General features: G+C 39.2%; 1 protein-coding gene across 1 annotated transcript in view; it reads left to right on the top strand.

Moving 5' to 3' along the window:
* LOC129681719 (membrane-spanning 4-domains subfamily A member 4D-like) overlaps nt 1-13,106 on the top strand; it is a 13,773-nt gene extending 667 nt beyond the window's left edge. Inside the window, exons 2-7 of the mRNA XM_055613803.1 lie at nt 1,785-1,941; nt 4,773-4,895; nt 7,356-7,412; nt 8,751-8,867; nt 10,816-10,917; nt 12,530-13,106. Of these exons, the coding sequence (XP_055469778.1) occupies nt 1,801-1,941; nt 4,773-4,895; nt 7,356-7,412; nt 8,751-8,867; nt 10,816-10,917; nt 12,530-12,664 (675 nt within the window). The 5' untranslated portion in view covers nt 1,785-1,800 and the 3' untranslated portion in view covers nt 12,665-13,106. The remainder of the gene's footprint in view (nt 1-1,784; nt 1,942-4,772; nt 4,896-7,355; nt 7,413-8,750; nt 8,868-10,815; nt 10,918-12,529) is intronic.
* The last annotated feature ends 1,101 nt before the right edge of the window (nt 13,107-14,207 follow it).

Raw genomic sequence — 14,207 nt, 5'->3', positions numbered from 1 at the left:
CACACACACACACACACACACACACACACACACACACACACACACACGAGCAGCATTAAGTAGAGCTGTGTGTGTAATCATATACATATGTAACAATAATAATTAAAGAAAAAGAGATCATGAATATGAAAGGGAGTATAAGAAAAGGGGAACATAAGAAAAGTTGGAGGGAGGGGGAAGTGAGGTGGAAATTATGTAAATACAGCACTCAAGTATGAAATAGTCAAAAATAAGATGAAGAATAATATATAAAAGAAAAGAGAAAGGCTTTAAGAAGGCCCCAACCAAGCACGGTGTAAAGTTGTTTTACTTTCTATTCTTTCTCTGTCCCCAGGGCATCAAAAACCTGAAAGCAATATTTAAATTATTGACCGATCATTTCACACACATTCTTAATAAACCTCTTTTGTGGTATTACTCTGTCTCCTACATATTATTTCAACAATCCACCAGTTAAGACAATCTCTGCTCCATGCATATTTGGTGGAGATGGATAGGACGGAGGCTGAGCATCAGCCTAACAGGCTTAGTCTGCTCCTGAGATGGACTGTGACCTGGACTAGGTCCCAATGCATTGTTGGCTTTACTGGGAGACACACAGGCCAGGAGCTGAAGCTGCTGATGCAGATGTTTATCAGTGGAAGATACTGGGAGGTTTCTTAGCAGTGTGAAGGTCAGAAAGAAGCTTGGAAGCAGATGCGCCCAATGCACTCTTTCACAGACGAAGTCACAGTAGTCCAGAGAACGTTAATAACCAGAAATTCACACCTCAATGAAAGGTCCAGGAGAATACTCCAGATTATTGGAGCTTTTATGTGTACAGGTGTTTTTTCTGCATGTATGGCTGTGTGCCACATGCATGCCTGCTACTCAAAGAGACAAGAGAATACCAAGAATTAGTTACAGATGGTCGTGAGCAGCCACATAGGTACTAGGAATTGAACCTGGGCACTCTGGAAAAGCAACCAACGCTCTTAATCACTGAGCCATAACTCCACCCCCCAGAATACTGGATCTTAGATCAGGCCGTTCCCTGCTCAGATTTCATTTTTGTATCACCATTAATTACCAACAACCTGTTGAGACTTAGGCTTTTGGAGGAGGTCTTTATTTTCAGTTTGACAAAAGAGAGGCTCACCTTTTAGATTCCTCTCTTTATTCTTCCTCTTAAGAAAGGAATGTTAAAGGACACGTGAAGACATCCCCGAAGTCTAAAGTTATTTCTGAGAGGCATGTCACGGGCTCTTTGTAAAAAATGAATAAGTTGTGCACTTGAGTGTATTCACCTTGGGTTCCCTTAAGAGCACCTTGGTCTTCTGGGACAGGAAAGGGGAGTGCCAGACTTCTCAAATGCTCCCTTGCATTTCAGGTGGAGTAGTTCACAGGCAGAGGGGAGCTGTATCTGCTGAAGCCAGAGACTGTGGGAGGAGAATGAACAGATACAGTGGGTTTCTTTGTTGTGGGAGCAGATTGTGAAGTTGGGGAACACCTTTCAAAAATGAGGCCAACTTGTACAAATGCTCCAACTTTCTCCTGGTCTAAAAACTGAAGTCCAAAATATCTGTGGCTATATGAAGAAAAAGTGTGAGCACTGAAGATAATGCTAAGAAAATATAAATGGAAGAGCTTCTCTTCCAAGGGATTAAACTACTTTTGTAACTTATCAAAACTAGATTATTTAAAAAAAATATTATTTTAACATAGGATGATTTCATAAAGCCGGAGCCTAGAATTGAGCCATTTCTAGCCATTCTAGTTCATCCAAAATTTCATTCATATTTTAGCACTGTTTCTGCTACCATGGAAACCATTCAAGGAATAGAACAGACTATAGGGGTGGTCCCTGGAGGTACTCAGCCCTCGAAGAAATCTGTTATAAGGTCTCAACTGTGGAAGGAGAGCACAGAGAAGTTCATGAAGGGGGAACCCAAAGTCCTCGGGGTAAGACATCTTTGGATCTGGGGGGAGAATGATATTGTAAATAAATGATAAAAAGAAGCTACCCTCCCATGCTCTGTCCCACTAGCCTCATGGTATATCAACACATGTACCATGGAACATTCCAGGGGCACTAGCATTTGATTTTTCTAATTTATCATTTGAAGTTTGATATTTTAGTCTATCACATCAGACTTGCAGTTTAATTATTTTTAAAACTTAGAGATGTCAGATATGTTCTAGGCTGTGGATCATCCAAGATGATCATGTCTAACTCGGTGCGGAGAAAAAGCTGTACAAGCTGCACTGTGGTCCAGCCGCAGACCTGCCCACTCGTGGACAAACCCATACTGTCCCTACACATTTCCAATGCCTTTCTTTAACCTGCTACTCAGATGATGAGAAATCCTCTATCTTCCATTTACTTCTGTCTGCAGGAGAGTATGCCCAAGCAATAAAGAACCTCAAAGAATAACATCCTAGGCAGGTTAAAGGTCATGAAATGCAGAAGATACTCACTGGGCCAAGCTTCCAACCACTGGGCAGCTGTCTTTTGACAGCTGTAGGCTTCTGTCCTGTTCCCTGTTTTTCCCTATTCCAATGTCCATCCCATTTGCCTTTCTGAATGAGTGACCTTTTTTTCTTTAGACAGACATGTTTCTTTTCTACATCACAATTAGAATTTTAAATTGAGAGCAGTTTCACATGTACAGTGAAATGGAAGGGGAGATGAAGGTAAGCACACTCTCCAGTGCTGTGAGATCTGAGCTTGGTGCATTGTTTTCTATTAATTCTTTCAAATATTAATTAAGAAAAATCATAATAACAAGCAATATCAATTCTTTTCAAATTTCAAGACTGTTCACACTGGCTACTTCTTTTTCTGAGGTTTGCTACCTGGTCTTCTCAGGCATTTCTCTGTTTCCTCTGTTATTGAATTGGTTGGCCTCTTCTCTTGAGTTTCCCACAGTGCTAACGCTTGAATGATTTCTGGTAGAATTAACTACTTGTCTTCCAGTTAGCTTGGCTAGCAAGTAATAGATTTTATCTATCTGTAAAGAAAAATAAAACTTGGGTTTTTAAGTTTCTTCCATTGATTTCCTGTTTTGAATTTTAGTGATATTTTGTTGTTCCATTTAAATTTTTTTCCTTTGGATTAAATTACTGACCTTTTGTCTTTGTCTTTTCTCTTTTAAAGAGTCATAGAAAAATGTTTTACTTTTGTGTATTTAAAAATATATACAGTAAACATTAAAGAAGTCTTTATTTTTTTATTAATTACAGTTTATTCACTTTGTATCTCAGCTGTAGCCCCCTCCTTTATCTCTTCCCAATTCTACCCTCCCTTCTTCCTCCTCCCCTATGCCCTTCCTCCAGTCCGCTGATAGGGAGGTCCTCCTCCCCTTCCATCTGACTCTAGCCTATCAGGTGTCATCAGGACTGGCTGCATTGTCTTCCTCTGTGGCCTGATAAGACTGCCCCAGTCCCCCAGAGGGAGGTGATCAAAGAGCAGTCCACTGAGGTCATGTCAGAGACAGTCCCTATTCCTAAGGAATACACATAGACACTGAGCTGCCATGGGCTACATCTGTGCAGGGGTTCTAGGTTATCTCCATGCATAGTCTTTAGTTGGAGTATCAGTCTCAGAAAAGACCCCTGGGCCCAGATTTTTTGGTTTTATTGCTCCCCTTGTGGAGCACCTATCCCTTCCAGGTCTGTCTGTATCCCCCTTATGTCATAAGATTCCCTGCACTCTGCCCAAAGTTTGGCTATGAGTCTCATCATCTGCTTTGATACACTGCTGAGTAGAGTCGTTCAGCGTCCCTCAGTTGTAGGCTTCTGTCCTGTTCCCTGTTTTTCCCTATTCCAATGTCCATCCCATTTGCCTTTCTGAATGAGTGACCTTTTTTTCATGATTGCCACTAATGAAAACATAGTGAACTAACTCATTTTCGATGTCTTTCTTCATTTAAAAAAATTATTTAAATTTGATTACATGTTTTTCCTCCTCCTTTTTCTTCCACCAACCCTCTTGTCTGTCCCCTCTTTTTCAAATTCATGACTTCTTTTTCTTTAAATATTATTGTTGTATATACACACATATGAAAATAAATATGTAAATGTATCTCTTCCAATCTTTCCATATAACCCTATACCTTCCCCCATGAACTCCTCTTATTTCCTCCAACACATCTTCATAAGTTGTTTTCATTTTCTTTGAGTCCTTAATAAAGAGGAAATTATACTCAAATTTTCCCCTTCTTTAGCTCACCATCCTCAAACTCCTTCCTCATACTCCAAAGAGTATGTGTACTCAAAGAGTATGTGTACCCAAAGAGTATGTGTACCCAAAGAAGATCATGTATGCTGTTCATATTTTTCTCATTCTGCATATAATTTTATTTATTCAAATTGTTTCTTGCTGGAATAATGTCTTCCTTGTTCTCAAGTCTTTCTTATGTGAGCATGTGACAAGGGTTAACAACAGTGGTAGAGATGCATCATGGGTATGCACCTCTGGGAAGAACTTCACAAATTCCCTCTAACTTTGAAATTGCTGCAACAATTGTATGTGTTTGTGTGTGTGTGTGTGTGTGTGTGTGTGTGTGTGTGTGTGTATGGTGTGGTGTGGTGTGTTTGTGTGTGTGTTTCCAAGGGATGATTTACAAGTTAGAACATCCCATCCATATATGTATGAAGACAATTGACAAAATAGTATTTCAAAATTTATCTTTGACTATTAAAGGATAGATGTGGAGGTAACTTAGTGCTTTGATAGGACTTTACATGGACATCATTTTGTGGTGGATAATGTTTTACTTTCTTATGTCTAGGCTGTACAAGTTATGATTGCTCTCATAAACCTGAGCATAGGAATCATATTGATCTGCACATCATTACGTGATATACCACCCATTTCATTGATATTAGGGGTCCCAGCTTGGGGGCCACTGATGGTGAGTAGCATACCAACTTATGTGACTGGAGGTAATAACACCCTGTTGAGACTATACTAACCCTGGGTAGAACCTTCTCTCAAAGTTTTCAAGTAGTCTATGAGGTTGAGAACAACATACTTAAACCTTATTCAGTTTTTCCTTGTTCATGTTGCAATATCAACATACCATTCATATAAACGAGGTGGACTGATTATTTAAAATGTCACTTAGGATATATTGTGACAGCATGTAGTCCTGCACTCCCCCAAGAGTTACTTAAACCTTGACACAACTGATTTCTTCAGGAGTCCTTGGCTAGTCATCCTAGGGATGGTTATTTGATGGTACAAGAATGTCATCACATCTTTATGACAGCAATTTGACTTGCTGACATATCTATTTTACTGCTACTAAGACTTTCACAAGCATATTCTCAAACCAAGGATAATTGTCTTGCTGTCCTTAAGTTGAAGAACTGAGATTCACTTTTCCAGCTGGGAAGGGATCTCTAACTTTGAAGCTCATAAAAGAATGAATGAAATGAGGAAGGGTGTTGTTAGCAAGGAGGAGGAGACAAAGCTGAGCTAACCAATCTCAATAAATGCTTAAGAGAAGAGGAAATTATAGAAAAATTTTGTTTCAATTTTTTAATAAAATAATGAATAAAAAATGAATAAGAATTTTTAAAAGTTAAAAAAGTTTTCTCTATAATAAAACCTAAGAGAGTTTTTTTTTTTTTAGTTCAGAGTGTCTATTACATATAAAATACCAAACATTTTATACTTAATGTATTATGAACTGACAAAATGCACAAATCTGGCTATTTCATACTTGAGAGTCCCATTCAAGTGTTGCAAGGTTTTTATTTATTGATGAATTTGATAATGAGAAAATTTAGTTATTTTGCAAACCTGGTACTTTAATTTCCCTTCTTATTTTACAACAGGTTTTTAAAATTTGAAGAACAAGCTCCCATGCTTTTCAAAGTTGCATAATACTCTAAATATAAATAACAATAACAATGATAATAATAATCCCACAAATAACACCAGTAATAGTATTTCACTATAATAACTTCATTTCACTATAATCAGGGCACATTACTAAATGTTTAGTATGTAGTGTTCCACCGTGACCAATCATGACAATTTCTGAGAGATTTTTCTTTGTCATCATTGTATAAATAAAAAAAAAAATAAACGAGGTAATGTTAATTTACTCAATATGAATAAATTAATGAGGACACAAAATCTCACTTACCTCCTCACTACAGCTTTCCGCTTCAATCATGATTTCCTACTCAATACTATCTAGGAAAACCACTTCCATCATCCATAACGAAGGATGGAACTCAGTAGCTCAGGCATGTATGGGAAGCAATCCATTGACAATCATTTCCCCGTTTCCCCTAAACTGAAACTAAAACTTCATTTTAGTTTCAATGATGTATTCTTCATGATGCTCCCATTAACTTTTAAATCTTCTAAACCAAAATGTGAAAAAGCAAATAACAACATCCATATATTTAGCTGAAGAGTTTTAAGAGGTCAATTCAATCAAGTTGACAGCAATAATTTAGAATGAATTTTTGAACATTCCCAAACTGGTAGACTCAAATGATCTACAGTAATCTCATCATCATCATAATTTTTCCATTATTTTATTTACATTTTTCAATATGTATTTTCAACAGGATAATTTCTGTTTTTCTTTGACTAACTTCTTCAGTTTGGGATCATGTTGACAAAATCTTGTCCTAAGAATTGGGGAGTTTTAGTCTACATTGCTCTTAAACCATTTTAATAGGATAACAGTTGCATAATTTTTTTTAAACCTTGTTTAAAAATATGCAAAAGAAACTGATAATATAAAATTTCAAAAATTTCTCAGTTTGTCTTCAAGTCTATGAAATCTTATCTCAATTTAAAATGATCTAAATATAAAATAAACTTTTCCCTGGAGTGAGAGACTTCAAACTGCTTTATCAGTGTTATTAGAAAGATTAGTATTCTAGCCACAGATGTCTAGTGGGTAAAATTACACCAAAGAAGGACATGGCTTAGTCCTCTTTACTAAAAGCATAGAAAAATATTCACATGTTGAGCAAGAACTGGTGGCTCACACCTGTAATCCCCATTCTTGGGAGGCATGAACAGGAGAATCACTTCAAGAACAAGACCAGCCTGTTTTAAGTAGCAAGCTTCTGGCCAACCAGAATTACACAGCAAGACTTTGTCTCAAAAATCCAAAATAAATAAGTAAAATAATCTGTCAAAAAAAAAAAAAAAAAAAAACCTTGAAGAGTCTCATTGACTCATTTTACTTTTACTCTCCACTCTTATGGGTAAGGGAAAGGTAGGTTTTTAGACTATTGCTCCCTTTAATAGAATCAGTTGATTTAGAAGTAAGCTGTAGTACGCTATGATTTATACTAACTGTTTAAAGATTTTTAACATGGATATTTCCTCTTGCTACCAGTTCATAATCTCAGGATCCTTGTCAATCGCTGCAGCAATAAAACCTACAAAGAGACTGGTATGTATTTCGTTTAACTTTTCTATCAAAAAAGAATAACTTCATCAAATACGTATTCTGCTAAGATGTAAAAGGGGTTCATTCTCTTTTCCTAAAGCCAAGCCTATTAGTTTTAGAGGACCTGATTTTCAAAAGTGTAGCTGAACTACTGGCTCACAGTGGGTTTCATCACATCAGACTGGATATCGTGTCAAGGCAGTCGTTGGAAGAATCTCTGAGCTGGTGCAGTGATTCCTGGGGGGAAAATGTCAAGTGGAATTTATACAGTTGAACCTTGAAGCTTCAAGGTTCAAAGATAATGACACCCAAATATTTGCAATGGCCAAAAAAATATTGGTTTACAAATTAAAATGGCTTCAATAGATATATCCAAAATAAGAGGTTTAATTTTTTTTTTTTTTTTTTTTTTTTTTACAAAGGACAGAGGGATAGCTCACTTGCTGTTGCAGAGGACCCAGACTTTGTCCCAAGCACCCACTTGGTGTCTCACAGACATCCATAACTTCAGTTCTATGGGATCTGAAGTGCTCTTCTGACTTAGGCAGGCACCAGGCGTGCACATGCCACATATACATGCAGACAAAACATCCATACACATAAAGCAATAAACAATTTAAAAAAGACATTTACAGCGAGATCTCTGTCACAAAGCTGATGAAAGGCAATAACCAAGAATTCAACAATTTTTTCATTAACTAAAAATTCATTTGAATTTCACTAATGGCAACAGGTAAACATCAACTTCTGTAGCACCATCAACTCGGGCTCCTGTCTGCCTCCTCAGCATCTTTAACCAACACTGACCCCTAAAATGTACCTCATGTTATAGATGAGGCAAACTTTCAGTTTCCTGAGTAGTTTTACTTCTTACAATAAAGCTTATTTTAGTGAACCATGAGAAGAGAATTGTGGGACCAGATCCACACCATACGGGAAAATAGGCAAGAGGGACACCAGGAGAACATTCAGGCATTTGCAGCAGAGTGTGGTGTAAAATGACACACGGGGCTTTCCAGATAATGTGTCAAGGATTTTGAAACAATTTATTCCAGGAAATTTGGAGAGCATCTTGTGCCCTTGAAAATCACCTGGAGAATTTAGTCTTAGGAATTACAGTACTGTTTTTATGTTGGCAAGGGACTATAAGTAAAGGCAAAAAAAAAAAAAAAAAAAAAAAAAAAAAAAAAAAAAAAGAAAAAAAAAAAAAAAAAAAAAAAAAAAAAAAAAAAAAAAAAAAAAAAAGGAAGAAATACATTAACAAGGTCATGATGTACTTCGAATATTGAAGGGGCTATTCCAAGGATGCTGTGGAATTAATTGACTCTCATTCCTTTCTAGGTCACCGTCAGTCTAGTTTTCAACACCATCAGTGCTGTGCTGGCTATAACCGCAAGCATTATGAGTGTCGTCAGTGTGGTTGTGTGTTTGCATACTCCCCGTCTTAATTTGGTAGCAGTGAGTACTTCCTCTGATGATGGGATGCCCTGGTGTGGGAAGGGCTCATTGGCTCTTGCAAAAGCAACAATCAACACTCTGATTCTAGGATCACTTTGGGAATTTGGAAATGATAAGGAAGTAGGACAATAATTTTTAGGGATCAGGTGACATCTCATTGTTTCTCTTCTCTCTATAACTAAGTAGAAATAAAACCACTAATGTGGTTAGTTCTCAGATATAAAGGGCCTAAGTGCCTAATGGTGGGAGTCTCCAATCCTTGTGAAAAAAAGATATAATGTATAGCTTGTCATTTTACAAAACAGGTTTAAAAGAGTGAACTCTTTGTAAGAATGAACAGATAGAGTGCATGCTATCTGGAACCATCAGAACAAGCCACATGGAATTGCCAAGGATAAGCCAAAGTGAGCTAGAAAAATAACAAATTCCTACAGGTTAGAGTAGCAGATTATAAACACATATGCATCAGCTTCTTATGTTGAAAATCTACCTTTTGTTTGTTTCTGTTGCTGTTTTCAGCGTCTGTGTTTCTTTCATATTTCCAGAGATAGGAATCTTCCTATGTAGCCCAGGCTGACCATGGATTAAAAATCCACCCTCTCCTCTCAATGTTGGGATTATAGTTGTAAGGCTCCAGGCTCAGCCTGTACTTATTTATGTAAGAGTCAAATTATATCTTATGTGAGATTGCCTATGGATCATCAGAGAGTGATTGAATGTTTATAAGGGAGAAGATGAAGCGTGCAGACCTAACATCAATACTCTCTAATCCTCAAAGAATCTCAACCTACCTATCTAGATGATCACATTGCTCAGATTAAGACTACCATATCTTCTATTTAATGTTCTCCACTAGTGCCTGACACAACACCTGCATAGAGATGATACTGGATCTGTTGAGGCAGGAGCAAGGATAGCAACAACAAATTCAAATATTCCCAGGGCCTATGAACCAGTATCTCTCATGTGCCCAGCTCCTGGTCATTTGACTAATTCACAGCAGAGGGATCATCTCTGATCCCTGAGATAAAAAAAAAAACACAGGATATTTAAACCCAGCAATTCTAGGTGCCATCAAGGAGGGAGAATAGAGAACAATGTGCCCTTTGTTCCTCTGTTTTGGTCTGTGGTTTGGTGAAGATACAGGCAAACCCACATGCACTGAACACTACTAAGGAGCGTGGTACTCAACACTCCAGTGCTATGCCATATCTGGGACAATCACTACCAAGTTAGTGCACAATCCAGATGTATTTTATTGCAGGGTGACAGAAGATCAAAACCAGTCTCACTGCATAAAATCAAAATGTTGGCAGAGCTGTTGTCCTCCCTGGGAGATTTAGGGAAAAGTATTTTCTTGGCTTTTGTGTTTCCACCTTCTGTCTACATTTCTTGGCTCATCATTCTGTCCTCTGTTTTCAAGGCAAATACTGAAGCATCCCCATTCTCTTGGACTTTGATTACTCATCATCTTGCTTCTACTTGTGAAAATGTTACAATAACTTAGAGTCCCTGCACAGGCCAAGATATTCTGCTTATATTACCTAATAAACAACCTTTGTTCCCATAGCAAACTAGGATCTCCCCATTCTGGGGCTTGGTTAGAAACACAACCTCTTTACATATGCAATAGTACTATTGTTTTCTCCATGTGAGATGTCTAGCACCAGAGCACAGGAGCCTTGGGGCAAGGGGTCACTGATCATTTTTTATTAGTAAAACAGTGAGAAAATAATTGACATTCAGGAGACCAATAAATTGTATAAGGGATGGACAGTATCAAAAGCTGATTTCCAAACCCCTTGCCAGAGCTTTTTTTTTTTTTTCCTTTTTCTTTTTGACATGTTAATCTTGGTGTGTGTGTATGTGTGTGTGTGTGTGTGTGTGTGTGCATATTTCAAACTTGTTATCTCCAGCCTCACATTCCTTGGTATGAATCTATTTCTAGGGTATAGATTCCTTGATGCTCATTTTAAATTTGCTAGAATTCTGCATTGCTGTGTCTGTCTCGGCCTTTGGATGTAAAGTAACCTGTTGTGACACCAGTGAGGTGAGTGGCACTCCCTTCAGGAGGATGTCAGTAGGTCTCTCTTGCTCCATAACCAGTTGCAGGAATCTAGCAGCTTATAAGGACACATCTTTATTGCCTCTTTTAACTTCCTCAAGTCAAGACCATCAACAGCTTAGCTGGGTCCTCTGCTCAGTCTGAAAAGGGTATTACCAGGGAAACTGAGGTTCTCTTCGGGGTTCATGATTTTATTAATAAAAGAGTTTAGAAACAGTCTCAGAAGGAAGCTCATGGACACTCTTATGACAGTTTGTAAAAGAGAAAAAAAAATAGGACAGACAATCTGAAAATACCTGCAGCCTCCATGCGGAGCAGAGATGGAGAGAAAGTTGGGGAAATACTTTCAGGAGTGCCAAGCCACAGCTCTGAGTTCAGAGGTTCCCGAATTCCAGATCCCTGTGCTGAAGAGCAAAGGACTGAACCAGAGACCCATCCTTAGAAACAGAGACGGTGTATGAAGAAAAGAACAGCGTTTCTAAGACAGGAAGTGGGCTGGGGAGCTTTGGAAAGAGCGTGAAAGGTGTGCAGCCACAGAAGGTCGCGCCCTCTCTAGGACCCTGCACACCTGCCTCTTCTGTTTGTGCCCAGAAGACTCACTGCCCCAGATCCCTACCCAGCATGCTGTGTTTCAGGTGAAGACAAGGTGTACAAGGATGTAGACTCTTCCTCTGTGTGCTGGTTTCTTTCATGTGCTAACCTCTTGTATTGTTTGAGAATGCCATACCTGCATATAATGTGCTTTAATCAAATCCAGCCTCATTTTCCCCAGTCCATTCCTCCATTCCAGCCCCCATTCTCCTGCCTAAACTGTGCTCATGGAGGTGACAGGGCCATTGTTTATCAGAAACTTTCAGTGGAGGACTACTTGAAGATGCTCTTGAATAGCGAGGAGGAAGAAGGTCAGGTAGATATAAAAAGTGACAGACTTAGGCAGATAAAAAAGGCCAGGCAGTAGACCATGAGAACGATATGGCAGGTGTGTCCTCAACACTGCAAGCAGAGAAAGAAGCTAGTGAAAGCTGTCACCTGCTCCCCAGAACTGAGCAATGCTGTTCCTGCCGACCTCCTGTGTTAACCCGGAAGGGCAGTGCTCTGGTGCATGTGTTGCTCATGTATGCACATCTTCATTCTACTGCTGCCCCATGTCACCTGAGTTTGGGAAGAAAGAATATTGCCGAGTATTACGATACTTCTGCCATTCTGGGCCACCGTCCTATATGCAGAATTTGTTCACGGCCTCCATGACAAGGTCTGGATGTGCTGCTATCAGCAGGAACAAACTAGTTGGAAGGAATATCATTGTCATTGTTCCATAACTCCTTTGTTCAAGTAAGCCATTCACATGGAAGACTGACGCTCTAAGATGCAGCTGCAGATATCAGCTCCTCTGGTCAAGCTCTGCCACAGAATGAGTGTCCTAGGAGTACAATGCCTGATCCAAGCAGCTCCCGAGACACCCCCCCCCCAGGGTGATGTGTGGTTCAACTCAGTAGAGACAGTGTAAATGATAGCAAAAGTGACATTATGTTATAAGGTAAAGAGAGAAGCTCTAAGTATGCTTGGTAACTCAATGACGTTTGGGTTCATTTCACAGGTTGTTGTAGTTCAATCATCAAATCCTGCTAGGACAGCAATGGCACTCCCTGTGCTACTTCAACCATTGGCACCACCAGAATACCAAGGAATAAATGTTCCAGAAAACCCTACATGGACCCCACTGGAGAATTAGTCTAAGTCTGATGCGTGTGGGGTAGTAGTAGGTGGGGGGTTGTGATTTCAAAATCATATTCTCATTGTTTGTTTTCCTGGGAAATTAACTCTTCATTGCACTGATTTTTGGTAAATGTATCAGTCATGCTATACATGGATAAATCAAGCATTTACTATGTCAATAACACGTTAACATCTTCCACTCATTGTGTGAACAAGGGGTATTGAATTGGCAAAGAAATCTTGAATGCAAACTGAAAACAAAACAAAACAAAAACAACTATGTATTAGTGAAATAAGGTCTCCAAAGAGTGACAACTACAATTCGTATTTTATTTGGAACTTTTGCTAAATCAGTAGATTTAGCTGGTCATGATAGTGTACAGACACTTAAATTATGTAAGACCACAGGTATGTTCAATTACTATAGCAGCTAATTTTGATCTCTATGCTTATTTACATTACATAATAACAGTGTATACTTTAATTGCTGTGGTGAAAGTTACAATAAAGAGAATTGAAACCTGAATGCCTGATCCCTAAATACACACACATATGGGTATATATACTATATGCATATATAATACATTTGTATATAGATATAAGCATTTTATATATACATATAGGATACATGTATATAGATATATGTGTTTATATATATGTAGACATAAGGTTATTGTGTAACTCAAATGCTGATTTCTGTATCCCTCATACGTGGTTACAGTCCTTGTTCTGAGAACCTCTTGTCTCGATGCTGTGTAAACACTGCTCCCCAGTTGTCCCCTGATACACCCATAAAGCATCATCCAGCCAATAGCTGAGCAGGGGAGAGACCAGGGTTGGACTTCCTGCCAGCCATGGGAGCAGGAGTTAGAGGAGGAAGTAGGGGATTCAACCACAGGCAGAGATGCAAGAGCCTTCAGGAGAGAGGAGCTTGGGCAGGGCCACAAAGTGCATATATCTCTGGGATGTATGCAGGCAGAAAGCCAAATTAGATTAGAAGGATGTAGAGTAATGTATGCTCAGGATTGTGTGGTGATGCTTGTTAATGCAATAGAGTCTCGATGATTTGGGTGATAGCAGTATTAAGAGAGAAACTGAGGGGGTGGAAGAAGATGGAGGCGGCTAGTGTGCACCTTAGCTGAAGGGCAAAGGACCTGCAACACTGAAATTGGTGAGTGAAGGGGCTGATCAACCCTGAACAGAGTTATCTAGACTTCCACGAAGAAAGAGACTAACTATGAACTGAGTCCATCTAGAATAAGGTCACTGCAGACTCCTCTGGGAGGAGGCACCCAGGGATGTGATCGCTAGGCACTTCCCCATATCCAACTCCCTTCTCCCTCTTTGGAGGAGGCAGGAGGCAGCCAACAGAACCCACCACAGACCACACTGTCTGTACCCGAGCCCCAGCGAGAGCTGCAGCTTCCACCAAAAAACCCCCGAGATCTGGGGCTGAAAAAAAACAATCCTTTCGGGCACTCCCCCGATAACACCGCCATAACCCTGCTGTGGCAGCGTGGAAGGATAGAGAGGCGCACAGCAGCTTCACAGCACCCGGA

The sequence above is a fragment of the Psammomys obesus genome, unplaced genomic scaffold (assembly GCF_907164565.1).
Source record: "Psammomys obesus unplaced genomic scaffold, mPsaObe1.curated_primary_1811, whole genome shotgun sequence".
NCBI classification, from domain to species: domain Eukaryota; kingdom Metazoa; phylum Chordata; class Mammalia; order Rodentia; family Muridae; genus Psammomys; species Psammomys obesus.
The sequence above is the reverse complement of the archived record's forward strand: the minus strand, read 5'-3'. Positions and strand labels throughout refer to the sequence as shown.